General features: G+C 37.1%; 1 protein-coding gene and 1 long non-coding RNA gene across 2 annotated transcripts in view; one reads left to right on the top strand and one right to left on the bottom strand.

Annotated features, from left to right (window-relative positions):
• Positions 1–2,990: 2,990 nt before the first annotated feature.
• LOC131516720 (uncharacterized) lies at positions 2,991–10,186 on the bottom strand. The gene is made up of 3 exons (XR_009264208.1): positions 9,830–10,186; positions 9,362–9,485; positions 2,991–3,551 (listed from the first exon to the last, which is right to left on the bottom strand). It is a non-coding gene; the product is annotated as an uncharacterized LOC131516720 (long non-coding RNA).
• A 93-nt stretch (positions 10,187–10,279) lies between these two features.
• Positions 10,280–20,261, top strand: part of SRFBP1 (serum response factor binding protein 1) — a 61,637-nt gene continuing 51,655 nt past the window's right edge. The window contains exon 1 of the mRNA XM_058738117.1: positions 10,280–10,452. Coding sequence (XP_058594100.1) covers positions 10,417–10,452 — 36 coding nt within the window. The 5' untranslated portion in view covers positions 10,280–10,416. The remainder of the gene's footprint in view (positions 10,453–20,261) is intronic.

Genomic DNA, 20,261 nt, shown 5'->3' with positions numbered 1-20,261 from the left:
AGTTCTAACATCCCCTCAGTGAGACATCCTACACTTCACTATGTTGTACATTCTTCCACATTGCAACAAGTAATAGTCCCAACTTTTTAAACCATAAGTGTGCTTCACTGGCCTTTGACTTGAGATCACTGACATAGCAATGAGCCTAATACTGAATATACAATCTTGAAGAAATTCTGGGTGTATGAGACAGTTGGATATTGAGTTTTAGAGTTCAGGTAAAAAGAAGGATCAGATATATACACATACTGGGGACTTACAACTTTTATGACAATATTTCCCAAAGTAGTATACAAAGTTTCAGTAGATTTAATAACTACAACACGATATGACTTATGCTCCAATGAGACTGGAAAGAACTAATTTAAAGATGATTGAGAGGGTTCTTTACATTAGAATTATCATAGGATTTACTTTACATTATGAATGTTACTTTATATTATGAATCATACAAATTCTAAATGTATTTCATTAGAGAACCATTTTCCTAGCCAGATCTATCAATGTGAAGTTTTATGCCAAATGTAATTTGGGAAATGTTTCAAAAGAAAGTTGAAATATTCAGGGTAGATGAGCTCCCTCAATGAGTAAAAATACACCAAAAAGGAAAAAAAAACCAAGAATATAATCTGTTGTAAAACACAGGTATCATTAACAGTCAATTTATATAAACTTTAATAAATTATATTAGAAATAAAGGCAAAAGAGACCCAAAAATAAAAAATGGATAACATTCCTAATTTTTTTACTACATCATACTATCATCTATATTCCTGAGCTTATGACTGATTGATCTTCATGGTGGATTCCATAAAATAGTGTGTTACTGCAAATCTCTTCTGATCTCCACCCCACTCAGGGACATCTCCTTAGCAGCTTGAAAGAGGTAACAGTGGGGGAGCACTTACACTTCGAATAAGAGCAAATACCACAAATCAGGGCTCGCTTAACTGTTTTATTGATTGACCCTAACCTTATGACAACGAAGGAGAAAATTTTAACAACACAGATTAAGTTTAAAAGTTTGCTTTGTCTACGTCATTCACTGTGGATAGTGCAATGTTCTTCCTGTAATCAAAAACCATAACCAATTCAGTGAGAAGTGCTCTTGTCATTTATGAACAAATGAAGTTTCAGCATATATCTTCACTACTTTCGCTTTCATCTACTCACTAATGTAAATAAAAATACCAATCAATATTCATGTCAGAATTATGCTCATTCCTCAACTGAAACCATACTTTTTAACTACATTAATATACTACAAAGCTGAAAATTTATTACTAGATATTGGTCTGTCAGAGCATTCAATGATAATATTATTATTTTTATTTTCAAGCTTGAACTTCTCTGCATATTTATCAAAAACCTTATACAAAATTGATCTTCATATATTCGTGTTTAATAGATAATATAGCCATATTTGTCCATTTATCTTCACTTATAGCTCAAGAACACTTTCAGTTAATTTTAATGTTGATGTTTCTTTCACAAGAAGCGACATGTACCTATATGCTACTAGTCTAAGTCTTAAACCTTAGAAAATATTTGGCAGTGAATCATTATAATCTCATTCACAATAAATTCCAGAAACTGTAATATTATCCGTGTCTCTGTTTCCTCAGGATGTATGCTAAATGGTTCCAGTTAAAAATATTTCCACTAAAATATTTTCACATTAAAATTCATCATAAACTTCTGGTTTATCATAATACTGGTTACAACTACACATTTTCTTCTTCTGCAAAAATCAGAGAAACTGGCTGAAGGATAACGCACATTATTTAATCCACTGTTTCTTTTTTTTTTTTTTTTAATTTTTTTTTAACGTTTATTTATTTTTGAGACAGGGAGAGCATGAACAGGGGAGGGTCAGAGAGAGGGAGACACAGAATCTGAAACAGGCTCCAGGCTCTGAGCTGTCAGCACAGAGCCCGACGCGGGGCTTGAACTCACGGACCACGAGATCATGACCTGAGCTGAAGTCAGACGCTTAACCGACTGAGCCACCCAGGCGCCCCTTTAATCCACTGTTTCAAAGCAAGCGTCCATTTTTAGTGAAAACCCTTGAGGCATTCACCTATTGCTATTCTGCTCTGCTAATGGCAATGTAATACCAGCATCTTCTGTTGTTTCTTCTCCCGTTCTTCTCTGAAATTTGATTCTTTTTTCTATGTGAATGTCCATTCTCTTACCTTTTTTCACTTGTTGGTGTTGCATGGTTCATATCACTTTCCACATTTCCTGTATGCCTCTTTTCAAGAAATGATTTTAAAGCTTGGCATTTCATGGTACAACATTCAAGGATGATTCCAGCTTTCTGCAAATTTTTTAATCTGATACACCTCATCTAAAACTTCACATCAGAAAAAAAATAGAGAACTACAAAATTCACAGCTATTATTCTATCATTTACCCCAAAAGCTATTAAATGTGGGAATATATAGTATCACAGAGACTGCAAATCAGCTGTGTTGAAAAGTGTGCTCAGCTGATTCCAAACAATCACAAACTTACTACCGAATAGGTATCTGAATCTATGTGTATCAGAGGCCAATTACATACCTGGCAGTTCTCCAACTTACTTTCATATAAGATACGTTTATTAAAGTTAATAAAAGTGTGGTAATTTTGAAGCTTACATCTACATTTTTTTTAATTTTTTTTTTTAACGTTTATTTATTTTTGAGACAGAGAGAGACAGAGCATGAACAGGGGAGGAGCAGAGAGAGAGGGAGACACAAAATCTGAAACAGGCTCCAGGCTCTGAGCTGTCAGCACAGAGCCCAACGCGGGGCTCGAACTCACGGACCGTGAGATCATGACCTGAGCCGAAGTCGGACACTTAACCGACCAAGCCACCCAGGCGCCCCTACATTTTTTTAAACTTAATAGTAAAACTGTGGTAATTATTTAGAACAGACAAAATATTTGTTCAGTGAGGAGAGTTTTATCACTTTTTTTTTTTTTTTTTTTTTTTTTTTTTTTTTTTTTTTAGCATTTCTAGTGCATGGTGATAATAGAAGCAGGTTGACTTTAGTCAGGATTGTAAATAATTTTAAATTTTCTCCAGAAAAATTCTTGCCCCTTCCCTCATTTCTTGCATCCAGAGCTGACCTCTCCCATACCCTGGCCCTTGCTTGGAACTTCCCTGCGCTCTAAAGTAGTTGTTACAGACATGAACACAGGCAGATCTCAAGTCCAGCACTATCACCAGTGGGGCTGGGTAATTCTCTCTTGAATCAATAGTATTCACATGACCAAGGTAAGGTATGAAAAAGTCTAGCATGAAGCAACCTCTACATAGTCCATCTATTTGGCAAGGCTTCTAGCTTAGACAATGATAAATGTGAGAAGACAAAAGAGGAAGGGGGTCACTGGCTCAGCCATCACATTCAGGTGAGTCAATCCCGGCGACAGAAAGGGGTGATATCTCATACTGTGAACAATCAAAAGTATAGTGAGCACCTGGGAGGTCACTGGTAACAGTGACAAACACAATTTCAGTGGAGTGGTAACAGGGATTCAAACAGCAGGGCTTTGAGGAACAGCTGAAAAGTGAAGAAGCAGAGACAGCACTTTAGAGAATCTTGAGTAGGAGTTGGGGAAAATAACAGAGCTTCTTTCTCCAACCCTAATCCTCACCAGAAACAAAACTAGCATTCCTTCAAAGAGAGGCTAAATGACCAGCTAAAGGCAACTCCCAGCCTATACACTCTATCACTCTCTCGGCCTCAATGGACAAGTGACCGAAATATCTGCTACAAATAAAAAATGTTTTCTCTGAACAGGCTTTTACACCATTCACTTTATTCTGTCCCAAATTTCCATCTCATTGTTTAAATATAACTACAGCAAAATATCCTTTAAATATTACTCAGTCACTTACAAATGTATAAATCCTCAGGTATTTCGAGACCTGCTTCTCCCAGTCTATTAAGATTCATAAAGTATGATTTTTGCCTTAAAAGATTTTGCTTCACTTTTTACAAATTTCAGTAACTTTAAGAGAACTATCATTTTAAGGGGTGTGTTGGGGAAATACACTTAAGAAATTTAAAAGGTTTTAATTTCTATGCCTAACAATGTTTTTAAAAACTTTAAGAAAGTGTGACAAATCCTTTGTATTACTTCATGAAATACAATGTCTTTTGCCACCTTGCTTTTATATGACTAATTTCCTTTCCTGAGAATTCTCTCCCTATTCTATAGCTGCCTATTTAAGGGCCACCCTTCTTTCAAAATAGAGCTCAAAACCTATCTCCTCTAGGAAGTCTTCTAATCAAATTGTTCTCTCACTTCCCTGTAATAGTCTTTATATGGCACTCAATATAGTTGGTCTTGGCATTGGAATTATTAAAGTCATTATTCCATAAGTCCATGGTAAACATGGAGAGCACAACGACTTAATCATTTATCTCCTATTGAAACCAGTACACCGGTTTGCACAATAGATGCTCCACAATGTTGATTAAAATGAATCACAGCCATAAATTTAAAGTGAATATACAGGGCTTTAATAATGTTTTCTCAACTTAAATCATTATAGGCTTTGTTGCATAATCTTGAGCTTATCTTGGGTTAACTGGTAACTAATTAAAAAAAAAAAACAAATCATATAGGAAGGGATTTATAGTTTATAAAGTGTATTCAGTCTTTAATTACTGAACAATCAATAAATAATTAGATGAATGGGAAAGAATGGCATGGTAGTCATAAATTATAAATGTAGTTTATACATTCATATCATGGAATTGTTATAAAACTGCCACCAATGATTTTATGTCAAGAGACTTGGATTGCCCTCTTATTACCTCTCTGACCTCAGGAATATTTGTTATTCATAAGACACGACTCCCTCTTACATACTATGCCTATCTTACAAAGTTTCTGTCAAGATGAAATGAGATAATGGAAAATAATAGCAGTTTAAATTATTGACAGGTAAATATTCATTAAGAAACTACACTGTGTTTTTGCTTAATCATCACAACAATCTTATGAAGCTGATTATCATTCTCATTTTTATAAGGGAAACCTGTCACAGAGAGCTTACATAACTTGCCCAAGGGCATACAGTTATTAAAAAATGGAATTAAACTTTGTTGTCAGATAGTCTGACTCCAGAGCTAAACCTCTTAGCCAAAATACTAAATTGCTAACTCAGTGTCAGCTCATTCCCTGAGATTTTGTAAAATTTGATTATGTAACATTAACCAGTTTTTTTCAAATTTTAGTATCTAAAATTCCTAAAATACAAACTTTTCTTTAGATTTCCCACAGAGATAATAACAAATCTATTCAAAACACTCCATAAAAATTAAAATAAAATCTAGGCAAAAAGCAATCTGTTAGAGGATTAATTTAGTAAACATATTGGTCTAGGAACTTGCGAATTACCTGCCTTCTATATACTAATCAATTACGCTCTTCAGTGTGTGTGTGTGTGTGTGTGTGTGTGTGTGTATTTATATATACATACACATAAAGTTGTATCTTTAAAAAACCCATTAGCAGTTCACCTAGAGGGTTGGTTGTTGTTGGCAATTCACTTCAAATCAAAAATTAAAGACTGAGCAGTTAATCTTAGTCATTAAAGAAATACAAAATCTGATAGATTCAACTGTTTTCTTTCTAATTTAAAAAATGTTGTCATAAGCCATTTGCTTAGATTGCTTTCTATACATTTCCAAAATTTTTAAAGGTTTTACTTATTTATTTTAAGAGAGAGAAAGCATGAGCAAGGGAGGGGCAGAGAGATAGGAGGGAGCAAGAATCCCAAGCAGGCCGCACACTGCCAACATAGAGCCCAAAACCTGAGCCAAAGTCTGATACATTTAACTGACTGAGCCACCCAGGTGCCCCTACCTTTCCAAATTTCAATTGTAGTGTCAAATTTGGAGAACAACACTGCCATCCAGGGATAGAGAACTCAAAGTGCAGAGCCATAAAAGCAAAAACTTAATGCAGTAGTTAACAGTTGGCACTGAAACACCCAACTATACTACAATCTGCTGTGAGTGAATTACTAACTGTTCAAATGTAATTTGAGTACAAAATCATCAGATTAAAAAGATTATAAATACACCACATTCTTAAATAGTGAAAGGATTCCCCAAAACTTCTCTTTTACCCACTCATTCAAGTAAGAGAAAGGCGGAGCATTACAATCACCTTGTTAGTACCAGCCCATAACTTTCTTTTTTTAAAGCACTTCACTAAGGTAAGATTAATCTACAAAAAACTGTACACAATTAACACACTCAACTTAATAACTTTGAAGGTAAGCACAGTATATACCATGAAGCCATAACCACACTCTATTCCATTAGCATATTCATCATCTCCAAAAGTTTATCCTGCCCTCTTTAATGCTTTTTTTTCTTTTTGAGGATAAAAACATTCAGCATAAGAACTATCCTCATAGCAATTCTTAAGTATATGATATTGTTAACTATAGGCATTATGCTTCATAGTTGATCTCTAGGACTTATTCATCTTATATAATGAAATTCTGTACCCTTTGACTAATACCTGTCCATCCACATTTCCCTCACTCCAACCCCTTGCAAATGCCATTCCAGTCCTTTCTTCTTTGAATATGACTGCTTTCAATTCATAATGTATATATTTAATGTTGTATTTGTCCCTCTGTGTCTGGCTTATTTCACTTAGCAAATGTCCTAATAGCAATTGTTACCCAATATCTAATGATAGAAACAGAGATCAATGGGCACGTTAGATAAGGAAAAGATTGCTTTAAAATTTTTCTTAAAAGTCCTTAGAGAAAGCATGAGTCAGGGACAGGAGCAGAGAGAGACAGAGAGAGAGAGAGAGAGAGAGAGAGAGAGAGAGAGAGAGAGAGAGAATCTCAAGCAGGCTACTACTCAGAGCAGAGCCAGATGCAGGGCTCGATCCCACTATCCTGAGATCATGACCTGTGCCAAAATCAAGCATCAGATGCCTAACTGACTGAGTCACCCAGGTGCCCTGGAAAAGATTACTTTTTAGGTAATTTTCTTTTCTCAAAGAAAGTGGCCTCAATTGTGTCCTCTACCCCTACTCCAACCTATACATTGAAGCTAAAATCCCCAAAATGTTGGTATTTAAAGATAAAGTCTTTAGGGAGGTAACTAAGATGAAATGAAGTCATAAAGGTAGAGCCTGAATCCAACAGAATTGGTATTCTTAAAAGAAAAGCAAGAAATACCACAAAAGTCTCTCTCCAGGTGTGTCCATTCGAATGGCCACATGAGGACAAAACAAGAAGTGGCCACTGCAAGCCAAGAAGAGAACTTCAACCAGAAACAAACACGATGCCACCTTGATCTTGGACGTGTACCCTCCTAACTCTAAGAAAATAATTTCTGTTGTTTGAGCCACCCCACATGTGTTATTTTGTTATGGCAACCCACATAGACAAAAATAGTGTGATTTGACAAACTCTTGAGAAACCTAAAAATGGAAAACTTGATTCCCATTGAACATGTTGTTGGATCCTTACTTCCACTAATTTTTATTACAGTGGATCCTTACTTCCACTAATTTTATTACAGTGTAATAAAGAGGTAAGAGGTCTCACAGTAGTTGCTTTTAATGATAATAGAATTGTTCTTTCATGTATCTGGCAGCATTTAACTGATCCAGGTCAACACTTCAGGAATAAAAGGAAGAGGTGTTTTCATGTGTTGCTTTCCAGAGAAACCTGTACCCTGATTAATACAAATACATTGTTATTACTAGAGGAAATGCATGTAGCTTAAAAGAGCAGGTTAGTAGAATCATCTCTGCAAAGAATCAAGATAATTTTTGAGATTGTACCATCAAAAGGGGGAAATGGTTTGACTTGTTAGCGATGTTTCAGGGACAATGGAAAACTACTAGTAGTTTAAAATGAGCATCTAAGGTTGCTAAAAGTTTATAATGTATGAGAATAGTTTTTACAGAAGAAATTTCAAGTCAGACTATTGTAAGTAATATAAAAAATGAGGTGCTGATGAAAAAAAATTAACTTCTGTTGGGAGTTACGGAAAGGATTCTTTAAAAGGATGGATGGGGGGCGCCTGGGTGGCGCAGTCGGTTAAGCGGCCGACTTCAGCCAGGTCACGATCTCGCGTCTGTGAGTTCGAGCCCCGCGTCGGGCTCTGTGCTGACAGCTCGGAGCCTGGAGCCTGTTTCCAATTCTGTGTCTCCCTCTCTCTCTGCCCCTCCCCCGTTCATGCTCTGTGTCTCTCTGTCCCAAAAATAAATAAAAAACATTGAAAAAAAAAAATTTTTTTTTTAAAAATAAAAAAAAAAATAAAAGGATGGATGGAACTTAATCCAGTCTTGAAAAGTCGCCATTGAGAAAGCAGATCTGGCATGTGAAAAGGCAAAGGAGAGAGCCTGGGCCAAGAAAAGGTAGAAAACAAACTTTGAACCTGAGAAGATTGAAGTGTTGGACAAGAGGAGTCGTCCAGAGAAAACACTACAGGGCCTTTAAGAACTACAGACAAACTTCATATTAAGAATACATTTTCTGAATTATTATGAAATCATAAAAACACCTTGTCCCAAGTTAAAATACATATTTTCCATAAAGCTCTACACTTATCTTTAAGATGCCCTTTCCTATGTACTTATGCATGGAGTGCCTACTACCTACCTAGGTTGAAGAAGCCATTACATTCCAGGAGCTCAGCTTTAAGAAAGAGAAACAGATGACTAAGGAGACAATTACAATTTAGTGTATGGCTTATTAATGGCAAAACTACCTTCGTGCAACATTATTCAAAGAGGAAGTCAACCATCAATGATTTGTGCCCAAATCATACAATAAACTAAAAAAAGAAAAAAAAAAAAAAACAACCACAATACAAGTCTGAGTTAATGTAATTTGAATACAGAATCATCAGTTAAGAGCACAGACTCTGGACACAGCTGTCTTTTTTGGACAGAGGCGCCTAAGGAGGCCTAGCTTAAACATTCTTTCATCAGTCTTAAAATTGTCAATTTTATCTGTGAATTTGAGTTTTGTAAGTGAAGTCCAGTGTGACAATGAAACATATCTCAAGGGTTTAGTCCTGGGTCATTTTTGGTCTTGCCTCCCACATATTCCAGTTGGATTCTCCAGCTTCCCACTTTCCTGCCTCTGCTCAGCAACTGCTGCCATCTTGTTACAAAACACGCATCCTACCCTGAGTCCTGGGGTACAGGTCCCAGGCACCTGTAAAGGTCTGCACTAGATTCACCAATATGCCTGTGCTTGACAGAACACTACATTACATACCAAATAAAAACAAAGGACAGGTCAAGAAACACCATGCAAGAAATGAAAAAAACAAAAACACCTTTTTCCTACTTTTTCAATGAGGGGTCTTACATTTTCATTTTGCACTGGGCTCCGCAGATTTATGTAACCATTCCCTCAGTCCTGTGGCAGTGGTTGGCCCCAGCTAGGAAACTATGGGTAAGACCCTTGGCTCCTCCGAAGTCAGTTTCCACATCTGTAAAATAAGAATAGTTCCTATCTCATCGCATGTCTGTATTTTGGAGATAATTCATGTAAAGCTTTTGTCCCAGCCTCTGACCCATTTTAATGATCAATACTACCAGGTGTTAAGTATTAATTCAAAGATTATCTAATTCAGATTTACTCCTTAATGTCTCTTCAACCTGCAGGCAAATACTTCAAAACAGTCATTCCCTTAGGCAGTTGCAAACGTGCTTTTAAAGTTTTCCTCAAATGTTCAATTATTTGTTTCCTTTTCTAAAGGGAAAAATCTATTTAAATCTACTTAAACAGTTATTACTATTATATTAGTATTAAATCTATTTAAACGTTCGTTACCTAAATTCAAACCTTATTACAGTGTGCAGAAAAAATAGGTCCACGCTTCAGCTATAGTATGAGCCTGGGGGGCGGGGGGGGGGGGGGTGGCGATGGGGAGAGCTGCATCTAATTAGGTCTCCTTGTGAGAAGCGCAAGAATGTTCACAAACCCCAGATAAAAATTCGGTGCAAAAATTGGTCACTCAACTGTTCCTTTCATAAAACGTCTTTTCACTCCCCACTGGGACACAAAAACAAGGTCTTTAACAGCCAAGCCAAGTTTACCAACAAATATAATAAAATAAATAAGCATCTTAAAAAACTTCCAAATTTGCCAACAGTTAGAACCTCCTCTAAGCCACCTGCGCAGGCTCGGTTTCCATAGGAACGTGCAGTTCCGGCGCGTAGCACTTCACTCCGGAAGTCGTTCTCACTCACTTCCGTTCTGTCCCTGAAAGAGTCAATCTCCCTTCTCCTCAAGCGTCGTCGCGGAAGGTTGGTTGGTGAGTTTTGGGCCACAGAGCGTGCCGTAGAGGGGCGTGGCGACGCAACAGCGATTTGATTCGCAGAGCTCACGTGCTGGTCGCAGCGCTTCTTGAACCCACCATGGCTCAACAGGGGAGTCTAAACCTCAATAACGAGGTAGGCGCCGAGGTCTGGGAACTTGTGGGACTGCCCTTTAGTACCCTCCCTCCCCCCACGAACGGGTCTTTGGGTCTTTCTGACAGGCGCGTGGTCTCCTGGGGGCGAGGGTAAGGAGTGCGGCTGAAGGAGCCGCTGGATGGGCCCAGACAGGTTTACCGGAACTCGGAGGCTGGTTACAGTAAGTTCTCTTCACGGTTCCGAGGTGGCTGAAGCAAGAGACCTGTCTCTTGCCCTTGGGCCCCATGAATTTTTATCTCTGAGACGTTGGGAGTATCATTTAATCTTTATGGTAACTGTCCGCGTTTGTAAAACGAAGCTCTTGATCCTACTTTCTTCGCAAGGATGTTGTGAGCAATTAATTGGAATATGGGAAGTGTTTGCACGGTGCTGGACAGCTAGTACACTCTCATTAAGCATTACCTGCCTTTTATCGGGTGCTGAAAGTGAAGGCGGGAGGTTAAGAACTATAGCTTATACTAAGAGATTGCTGATCTACAGTGAGATCGTGTCGTTTGTAAGGAGGTACACTCAATACCACGTTTCTTATTGCAACTACTGTCCCATTTCTCTCCTTTCATTTACAGCAAAATTTTTAAAAAGAGTTGTTTATACTTGCTGTCGCTAACTCCTCTTCTCTCGTTCTCTCTTAAATTCAGTCTGAAACCAGGTATTTGCTCTTATCACTGCTAACGTATCGTGTCTGTGTCACTAGGCTACCATTTCTAGCGCTATCCCCTTTCCAGTTTCTGGTTCTTTTTAAGGAATCATAAGACATCTGAAGATTTAAAGTAAGCTGGAGAAGCAAGAATCAAATGAGGACCTCCCAGCTAATGCAAAGGAGGTTTTTTTTCCTGTATTCAGTGGCTCTGTGTTTGCTATGAGCATGATCTACTGTTGACCTTGCACAGTTGTGTGTAGACATACTTTCTATTTTCAGGCAACCTGTAGGTTGCAACTCAGATAGGAAAGGGTAAGCAGCACCCGCCTATGGTATAGAATAATGCCCAGAAAGACAAGTAGTGCAGAAAAGTTTCCAAAGAAGGCTAAATGAAGTGATTATTCTTTGTCTTTAAGGATCTTAGACTGGCATTGCAGTCAGTGATTCACTGAACGGAAAAAGGCATTCCAGGCAGAAGGACTGGTGTAAACCAAAAAGAGATGGTAGTAGGGACTCCCTTGGGTAGTACAGGGCTAGGTAACTCTCCATTGATGAGAACGTGTGGATGAAGTAGGAAATTAAATTAAAATATATTACATACTGCCCTACTTCCAGGTTAATGAGTCTAGATTTCACTTGTCAGTGGAGTACAGATACATTGAAGGGGGAAATCCTGAAGATCTTAGCATATGTTTGTAAACATACATTATAATTTAAAATAAATGGGAGGGAAAATTTGCAAAGGGAAAAACAAGCATAGAGTTGTCCATATAAAAATGGCAAAATATCCTGAAATTTAAGAAAGACCGCCAATTACAAAATATATATATATATATATATATATATATATATATATATATATATATAGCAAATACGACAGATAAATGGCTGATGTCATTACTGTTAAATAGGAGTTAGGAGAAACCGTCTCATAGAAAATTGGTAAAAGAAATGAAATAACTCCTTCAAGGAAGAAATGTATCAGAAAAAGAGTTCACTATCTTAATCCATTACTTTTTCATTACCGTCCCATCCCAGTCCAAGTTATATCTCTGACCAGAACTGCTTACTAGCCTTCCAACTATTTTCCTTGATTCTTCTCTCCCTCTAGTCTGATCTCCATAGTGCAGCTACAGTGAGTGCTCGCTTCAAAATAGAAATCTAATCCCATGACTCCCTTGCTTACAGCCTATTTGATGGCTTCCTGTTGCTTTTGGTAAAAACCTGCCTAAACAAGACCAGTCCCCTCTCCCCCTTCTAGTACACCACTGCCTCCCACCCCACACCCCACTTCAGCCTCACTGGCCTTCCTGTACTAAGAAGCGTCGCACTCTTACTCCTCCTTTGCGCGTATTCTCCCTTGTACCCAAAACTCCTTTTCTTCTTATTAGTCCATTTCATATTTCTACTTTACTTGTTATTTTCTCAGGAAAACTGAGTTTGACTTTATCCTTTTATCCCTTCTATAAGCGTTTGTAACTCCATTTACTTTTTAGCTCTTACAATAGTTGCTTAGGGTATATGTGTGTGAATGTGAGAGAGGTTTCTTATTTCCTCCATTTATCTGGAAGCTTTTTGCTCACCATCATATCTTCACTACCCATCTGTTCAGTGAGTAACTCGAGCCATCATTTTTATGATTCTTAATAACTTAGATTAGCTCTCCCTAACTGAGATTTAGGAATTCAGGGATCCAATAACTGCCTGAAATTATGTGTAAATTGGTGTTTATGTGTGTGTCTCTGGGGGGGGGGGGGGGGGAGTCCACAGGTTTCAACAGATTCTCTCTCTTTTTTTTAACTTTACTTATTTTGAGAGAGAGAGAATGTGCGAGCAGGGGAATGACAGAGAGGGGTAGAGAGAATCCCAAGCAGGCTCGATGCTGTCAGCCTGGAGCCTGACACAGAAATGAATCCCATGAACTGTGGGATCATAACCTAAGCCAAAACCAAGAGTCAGATGGTTAACTGAGCCACGCACACACCCCAGATTCTCAAATGTTTATAAATCTCTGGTATTATTTTTGTGATATTGATACTCATTATCTGTGCAAAATTTTTAAGGCTTTTTCTTTTAATAAATTATGTGGCCATCTAATTTATAGCATGTTTAATTTTCCAAAATATCTTTTGTGAAAATAAAAAGCCTGCCTGCACAGGCACCTATTGTACTGACTTTCATTGTCTTCTACCCTTAATGTTTTTTATTCTTTTCAAAAATTTTCCAAGGAGAAAAGCTGACATTTATAGACGACTTCCTGATTCTCAGTTCTTAAAATAATGTTTATTTTCTTAAGTATGTAAAATCTTCCCTTTTTAATTTTACCTCTATTTTTCTTTTAAAAAATCACTTTATACTTCACTTTATGATTATTTATTACATGTTTTATCTTGACCTGTACTTTATGTGGAGTTCAAAGTGAGACTATCTAACTGACTTCTTATAGCAGCTTCCCTGACTTTAAGCATAGTACCTAGTTTGTACAGTTAACAATGAGTAAATAGTGTTGGGCAGAGGACAGTATGGATAGCTCAACCTGAGGTACTTCATGTTCACATGAACGATGGAAATCTCCTAACTGTAGACTTTTTTTCTCCCTCTCCATTGAACTAGAGAAAGGATGCACAATTGGAAACAATGCCCTAGCATGTAGTAAGTACACATTTGCAAAACTAGTGCTGGATTTGGTCCAGTCATCTCTTTCTTTAGGCAGCAGTGACATGCACAATCAGAATTAGGAGGTGAAACAATCTCATTATGAACTTTAATTCCATAGGGGGGCCAAGGGCCTTTATGTGAAACAGACATTATTTTGTTTCTGATAGCACATTACCAAGACGCTCATTAGAAAATTGATTTCTACCTCCTCTTAGATCCTAAACGTGAAACAGAATTGCCAGAGAACAAAGTGATTTGTCTCCATGTATTGTAAAAGATAAAAATGTCAAGAACCGTGTTTGTATGTGCTTTTGAAGTTGCAAAGCTTCTATTTCATAATTGAGTGTGTAGTCCTTTTTAATATTTTTTACTGAAATAGTAAATGAGGGTCTGTCCAAAAGAAGGAACTGTTTTCTGTTCTGTTGTTAAACTATTCTGAGAAGTTGTGCTAGGTGGCAGCATATGCTCAATGATTAAGTTATAATCACCAAGTATTCTAGAATTTTTAAATTGTTGCTCGTCAAAAATAAAAAAGTATAATTCAACAGTAAATTATCCAAGCGGCCAAATTAGAAGTCCTCTGTATAATTAATACCATAATAACTAATAATAAGTTATCATATCATAATTAATTGTATCAAATATGAAATTGTTCAGTCATATGGAAAATGACATAACAAATGTCCCTATAATCTCATTGTTGTGTTTAGCAAGTGTCAATGTTTTGCCATATTCTAATGCTTAATTCCACTCACCTTCTTCTCTGTTTCAGAAGTAATTATTATTCTTTCAGTGTTATTTTATTATCTATATGTTTAATTTAGTAGCATATTTACCAGCATGTATTATGTTACGTGTACCCACAGTACACGTATATGTTGTATATTTTTATACTTTACGTGTGTTACTGTATTAATGCAGTGTCATACCACATGTATTCTAAAAATTACTTTTCATCACTTTTAGAGTTTACTCCTAATTATACTTGCATATGTCCTGCATTGATTTAGAATACCACATTGTTTGTGCTTTATTTATATGCATTATTTTATGTCTACTGTAGCATTTTATAGGAAGGCTGCTGTGAACGGTCCTGTGCATAGCCATTTCCTATTGTTGGAGATGTATCCTCTGGATAGATTTCCTAGAAATAGCATTTTTATCAGGTGTTGCCAGAGTTCCCTCCAGAAGGAGTACACCAGTTTGTAGTCCTCTATCAATAGCACGTGAGAGTGCCTATTTCCTAACAGCCTCATGGACATGATGTGCCATGATTGTGTGTGTGTGTCGCGGTCTGACAGATGTGTAATGAAACACAGGTATGCTCAGATTTTTCTTAGCACTGCAAGCTCCCCTAGAGCAATACAAGGTCTAAGGAGCAATTGTTTTCTAATAACTATGGGATTTTGTTATAGGTTAATTTAAATGCATGACAAAGTCAATGAATTACCAAAAGATGCTGGCTAGTAGTCTGGTTCTCAGATAGCTAACAAGGGTCAATTCAGAGTAGTATTTACTTTTATCTTGGGACCGTAGTTTGCTCTCAGCTTTATATATCAGAAACTTGGTATCCTTGTCACCCCAAAAGTATAGCTCACTCTTTCAAAAGCAAATTCACATTAACCATAGCTTATAAGAGTCTGTATAAGTGAGAAAGCTAGTTTATTAAATGTATCTAATGTAGGACAGTAATGCTTACATTGCAAAAGATTCTTTCACTGCTGACCTCCACTGGCTGCACACAGTTCATTGTTGGGCTCTGATACATGTGTCCCCATAATTCAGTTATTCCAGTACAAATTGTATTACTCGTCTCTGAACTGGGAAATCTTCTTTGGAATCTCCTTGAATGAGACACTGCTAGCTTTTGCTCTTTGTGGCTCCCTTTCCTGTGTTTGTGTTGATTCTCCCCCATGTGCCCACATGTCTTTCCTCAAGCATGTGTATTAGCTTTCCACTTAATTTAGTTATGATCTTATTTTTGTACTGTCTACCCAAGAGTTGACCCAAGTTACGTTAATGTGTTAAGATTTTACCAGGTTAACTGAGAGTATCCATATGCCTAAGTTCTCATTGACACCTCACTTTGAGCATATGCATCAGATATGTGTGTGTGTGTGTGTGTGTGTGTGTGTGTGTGTGTGTCCTTTTCTTCTGCTCTTACAAATTAAATACATTCTTTTGCTGCTTGGAAGCCCTCAGCTTGGATTTGGCAGTCTTGCTGGTCATGACCTACAGATTTGTCCTTCAGTTTCTTTCTTCAAGCTCTTTCCTTTTACTTTTTCTCCTTTTTATTTCTTCTTTGTCAACACATTTCATTTCCATTATTATGCCTCTGTTTTCTCCTTGCTGTCTTTACTTCTCTTTCCTGCCTTCCCTCCCAGACAGTATCATACTTATTTCACATTTCTAGCAGTGATAGTTCTGTTTGCTTTGGGTTGGGAAACCCAAGAACATTTGCCCTTAAGTAGTGCATTGGCCTTCTTACAGTATTGAATGTTTTAGGACTATTTGTTGACTTGTGGGTTTTCTGTCAACCAACTTCATAATTCCTAGGTGCAAATGAATTTTGCATTTGTAACTAAGAGGTTCATGGTACCTGTTTGTCACTTTTGCAAAAATAAAGTTAAGTGATTGAAGAAAATGAAGTGCTTGAGGCAAGCAGTTGTGAGAAAAATAAAATTATAATTCCATTGCCACATAAAATGAATGTACTCAGTTTTCTAATATAGTAATGACATTTTTTTTATAGCTTCCACAGAAATCCTGGAAAAGTCAATATGTTAGAGAAGCATTTTTTGGTTTTGACATGAAGCTACATACGTAAAGCATTCCCTTTTCGTTTAGAATTCCCTAATGCAGTAATGACGAACATAGTACTTCTTAAATTGGAGTTTTAAAATTGGCATCTAGCTTTCCCATGATCGGAACCTAACTGAGGACCAACTCTGCTTACTGTAGTTTCTTAGTTATGTTTGGCTCACAGCAGATAGCAAAAGAGCATATAATCACTTCATGCAGCTTCAGGGTGCAGCAATTAGAAACAGTTGTTAATATATTTTAATGCATAATTTGTCACTCACTATCGATTTATAAAGGACTTTCAAAAAAAATGTATCCTAAACTCCCACTTTGCTGTGTATGAAATGTAAGCTTTTCTCACTTAAACCTGGTCTAAATGGCTTTTTATTTGTACAAGTAAATTTTTTTTTTCCTCAATCTAACTTCAAAATAAATTCCAAAGAGGTTAGCATATCTAGTGGGAAAAAAACCTGATTACTCTGCACTTTGTTAATATATTATACATATGAAACAGTGAATGAACAAGTGAGTATTGTAGACTTTCTGGTCATTTATTTAACACATGTTTATTGAAAACTTACACTATACCATCACTATGTTAGGTGTTAAGACGTAATGTTGACTAAAACCAGACACTTGATCCTTATGGAATTTATAACCTACTGGGAAGAAGACACATTAGATTGTAATCGGATTACAAGTAAAATATTAAACTTAAAATAATGGGCATGATAAGTTCTAGTAGCACTCTTTTAGTGTTTATATAGGCGTATTTTGACCCACTTAAGAAAGCCAGAAAAGATTTTACTGAGAAATGACAGTTGAGCCAAAATCAGAAGGATAAGAAAGAGCATGCCTACCAGAGGAAACAGCAAGTGTAAAGGCTTGGTAATAGGTGGGAGCATGGTGAAGACCAAGGAATAAAAGAAAGCCCGTGTGCCATCCTAAGATAAATTGGAAACCACCGAAGAGAATAAAGTAAAGGTCTGTCATCAGATCTCTGTGTTAAAAAAATGTATTCTAAGTTGTGGATAACTGATTGGACAGAGGCAAGAATGGATGTAGAGAAACCAGTTAGCAGTAACTCAGCCAGGAGAGCTAGGAGGTCAAGATAGGGGAAAAAGCAGTACAGTTTGAGATATAATTAGGAGATAAAATTAACCCAAGTTGGTAACAGATTCATTGCGAGGGATTTAGAAAAGAGAACTACTTATAACGAGCCCGGGGTTTATAATTGAACAAAAGGATTGTTCTTTTCCATGAAATATGAAACAACAAAAAGAATCCATTTGGGGGTGAAGAACATGAGTTTAAATGTAAGTTGTAGATGAGTTTAAGCATGCTTAAAAGGAACTGTCAAGTAGAGAGTTGAACACTTAGGTCTGGAGCTAAAAGAAATCTGAGCTGAAGGCAGAAATTATTGAGTCACCGTTGTTTAGTTGGCAAATTACAATATACATAGGTAAGATCACTTAGGGCTAACAAGTATATTTTGAAAAGAAGAATTGGTTTAGGATTGTCCTTTGAACTTATGACTGGTTTAAAGTGGATGAGCCTTCAAAGAAGACCAAGGTGGAGTGGCTAGAGATGATGGAGGAAGCCCAGGAGAGTATTCTGTTATGGAAAGCAAGGAGAAAGTGTTCCAAGAAGGAGAAAGTGGTCAACAGTGGCAAATGCTTCTGAGACTTCAAGTGAAATGAAGCCTGAAACATTTCCGTTGGATTTGAGGGACTTTTAAAAATCATCGGTGTCTTTTGTGACGGCTCTTAGTGCAATAATGGGGATGGAAATCCAACTGAAATTATGTGATATTCAGAAGTGGAGATAAGGAGTTTGAACCTGTCTGAAAGCTTGGCTCTGAGGCATTTGTAGAGAGAAGGTACTCCTAGTGATCTTCATAGTGAGGATATTTTGTCTGTCTTGTCTCTAGTGAAAATGAGTCAAGCTTGAATAAAAATTAATAGAAACAAAACAATTAATGGAAACATCCATGTAAGAGATTGACAGAGTTAGAGTAAAGGGACAGTCTATAGTAAAGGTTCTAAGAAGGCAGAAAAGATGAGATCCAAAACACAACTAGAACATTACCATCAGATGCTGTGTAGGGGAATTTCTTACATTGTAACTTTATGAATAGAGGATAATTTGCATTCATGGTGGTAGGTGGTAGAAAGATGATGGATCCCATCTGATGTTCGTCTTCTTTAGGAAATTGGAAAAGAGAGAGGAAGAGGAAGGTCTCTTGTTTTAGAGAGCAAAGGTTTAAAATAGTCATTGTGGAAGGAATTAATCAAAAACGTAGGATAGGAGTTAAGAGTATTGGGCCCATTTCAGTTGTGATGAATTTAAAGTAGATAGAATGTATTTCCCAGCTATTGGGGTGCTGTGATAAAGAACTCAGGATATTGTTTTCATCCAGGATTAACTAGAGGGATTGCTAAAAGGAGGGATGGGGGAGTTTCAGGTATTCACAAGTGTTGATGATGCATATGACTTGAATAAAAGGAAAGTTTAAAAGAAGAGGACTAATCATATGAGAGAAAGTGTAGGGGTCAGTGAACTGGTGGTTACAATGAAGTCAAAAATGGTTGTAGTGGTTAGACTTGAAAAAGGAAGTTAATAGACATTGTGGTCTTAGTGTGGAGTATTTGAATTAATGGGTGCTGAGATAGAATAGTTTAGGTCATAAAGAGGAAATGAAGAAGTAAGGATATAATAATGGCTAGGTTGTAACATGGACATCTACATCACCTGGAATGGTGGAAAATGTTAGGGCGGAAATAAATTGTTAAGTTGGTTGCCAGTATTTTCAAGGAATAAGCAGGTGAGTTGTATTGAGGGTAAGAGAATAGCCAAATGCAAGAGCCTTGAAGAGACAGGATCATGTTGATATTGTTATTTCAGTAAGGAGAATTTGAGGGATTATATGTGCCAGGCATTCTTTCAAGGCCCAGAAAGCATCATGTAAGTCCCACAAGGCCCCTGTCCTCTTGGGAGTGCCCAGAGCATTGAAAGTGATGGCCACTTGGGGCGCCAGGGTGGCTCAGTCGGTTAAGCATCCGACTTCGGCCCAGGTCATGATCTCACAGTGCATGAGTTTGAGCCCTTGCGTCCTCTGTGCTGACAGCTCAGAGCCAGGAGCCTGCTTTGGATTCTGTGTCTCATTCTCTCTCTGCCCCTTCCCCACTTGTGCTCTGTTTCTCTCTTTCAAAAATAAATAAACGTTAAAATTAAAAATAAAAAGATGGCCATGTGAATAAATAGAGACAGTTCACTGAAATAGATGCTGCCTACAAAGTTTACTAGGGATGCAAATGTCAGACGGGTTATCTCTATCTGAAGAAGTCATTGGAAATTTTCTCAGGAAAGATTTTATCTGAACTGAATTTTATTTAGTTCTTAAAGTGGAGAAGGGAAGAAGGGCATTATAAGGAATGATATATGACTCCTAATAATGATAGACGAAATACAAACTCAGAATGATAGCATCGTGTTGTACTAAGTACTGTTATAACATGTAGTTCTTCATTATTAGAATATTTCCATTTCTTGGCTGATCTTTCTGTTGTTTCATTCTTAGAGTTCAACACTCCTCTCTAATAGGATGATTTAAAGCATCTGTCAGTGTGCGTGCGTGTGCGCATGCCCCTTGTGTTTTTCACATCTCTTTTAAAGTTATGCTTGAAAT

The sequence above is a fragment of the Neofelis nebulosa genome, chromosome 1 (genome assembly GCF_028018385.1).
Source record: "Neofelis nebulosa isolate mNeoNeb1 chromosome 1, mNeoNeb1.pri, whole genome shotgun sequence".
Classification (NCBI taxonomy): domain Eukaryota; kingdom Metazoa; phylum Chordata; class Mammalia; order Carnivora; family Felidae; genus Neofelis; species Neofelis nebulosa.
The sequence above is the reverse complement of the archived record's forward strand: the minus strand, read 5'-3'. Positions and strand labels throughout refer to the sequence as shown.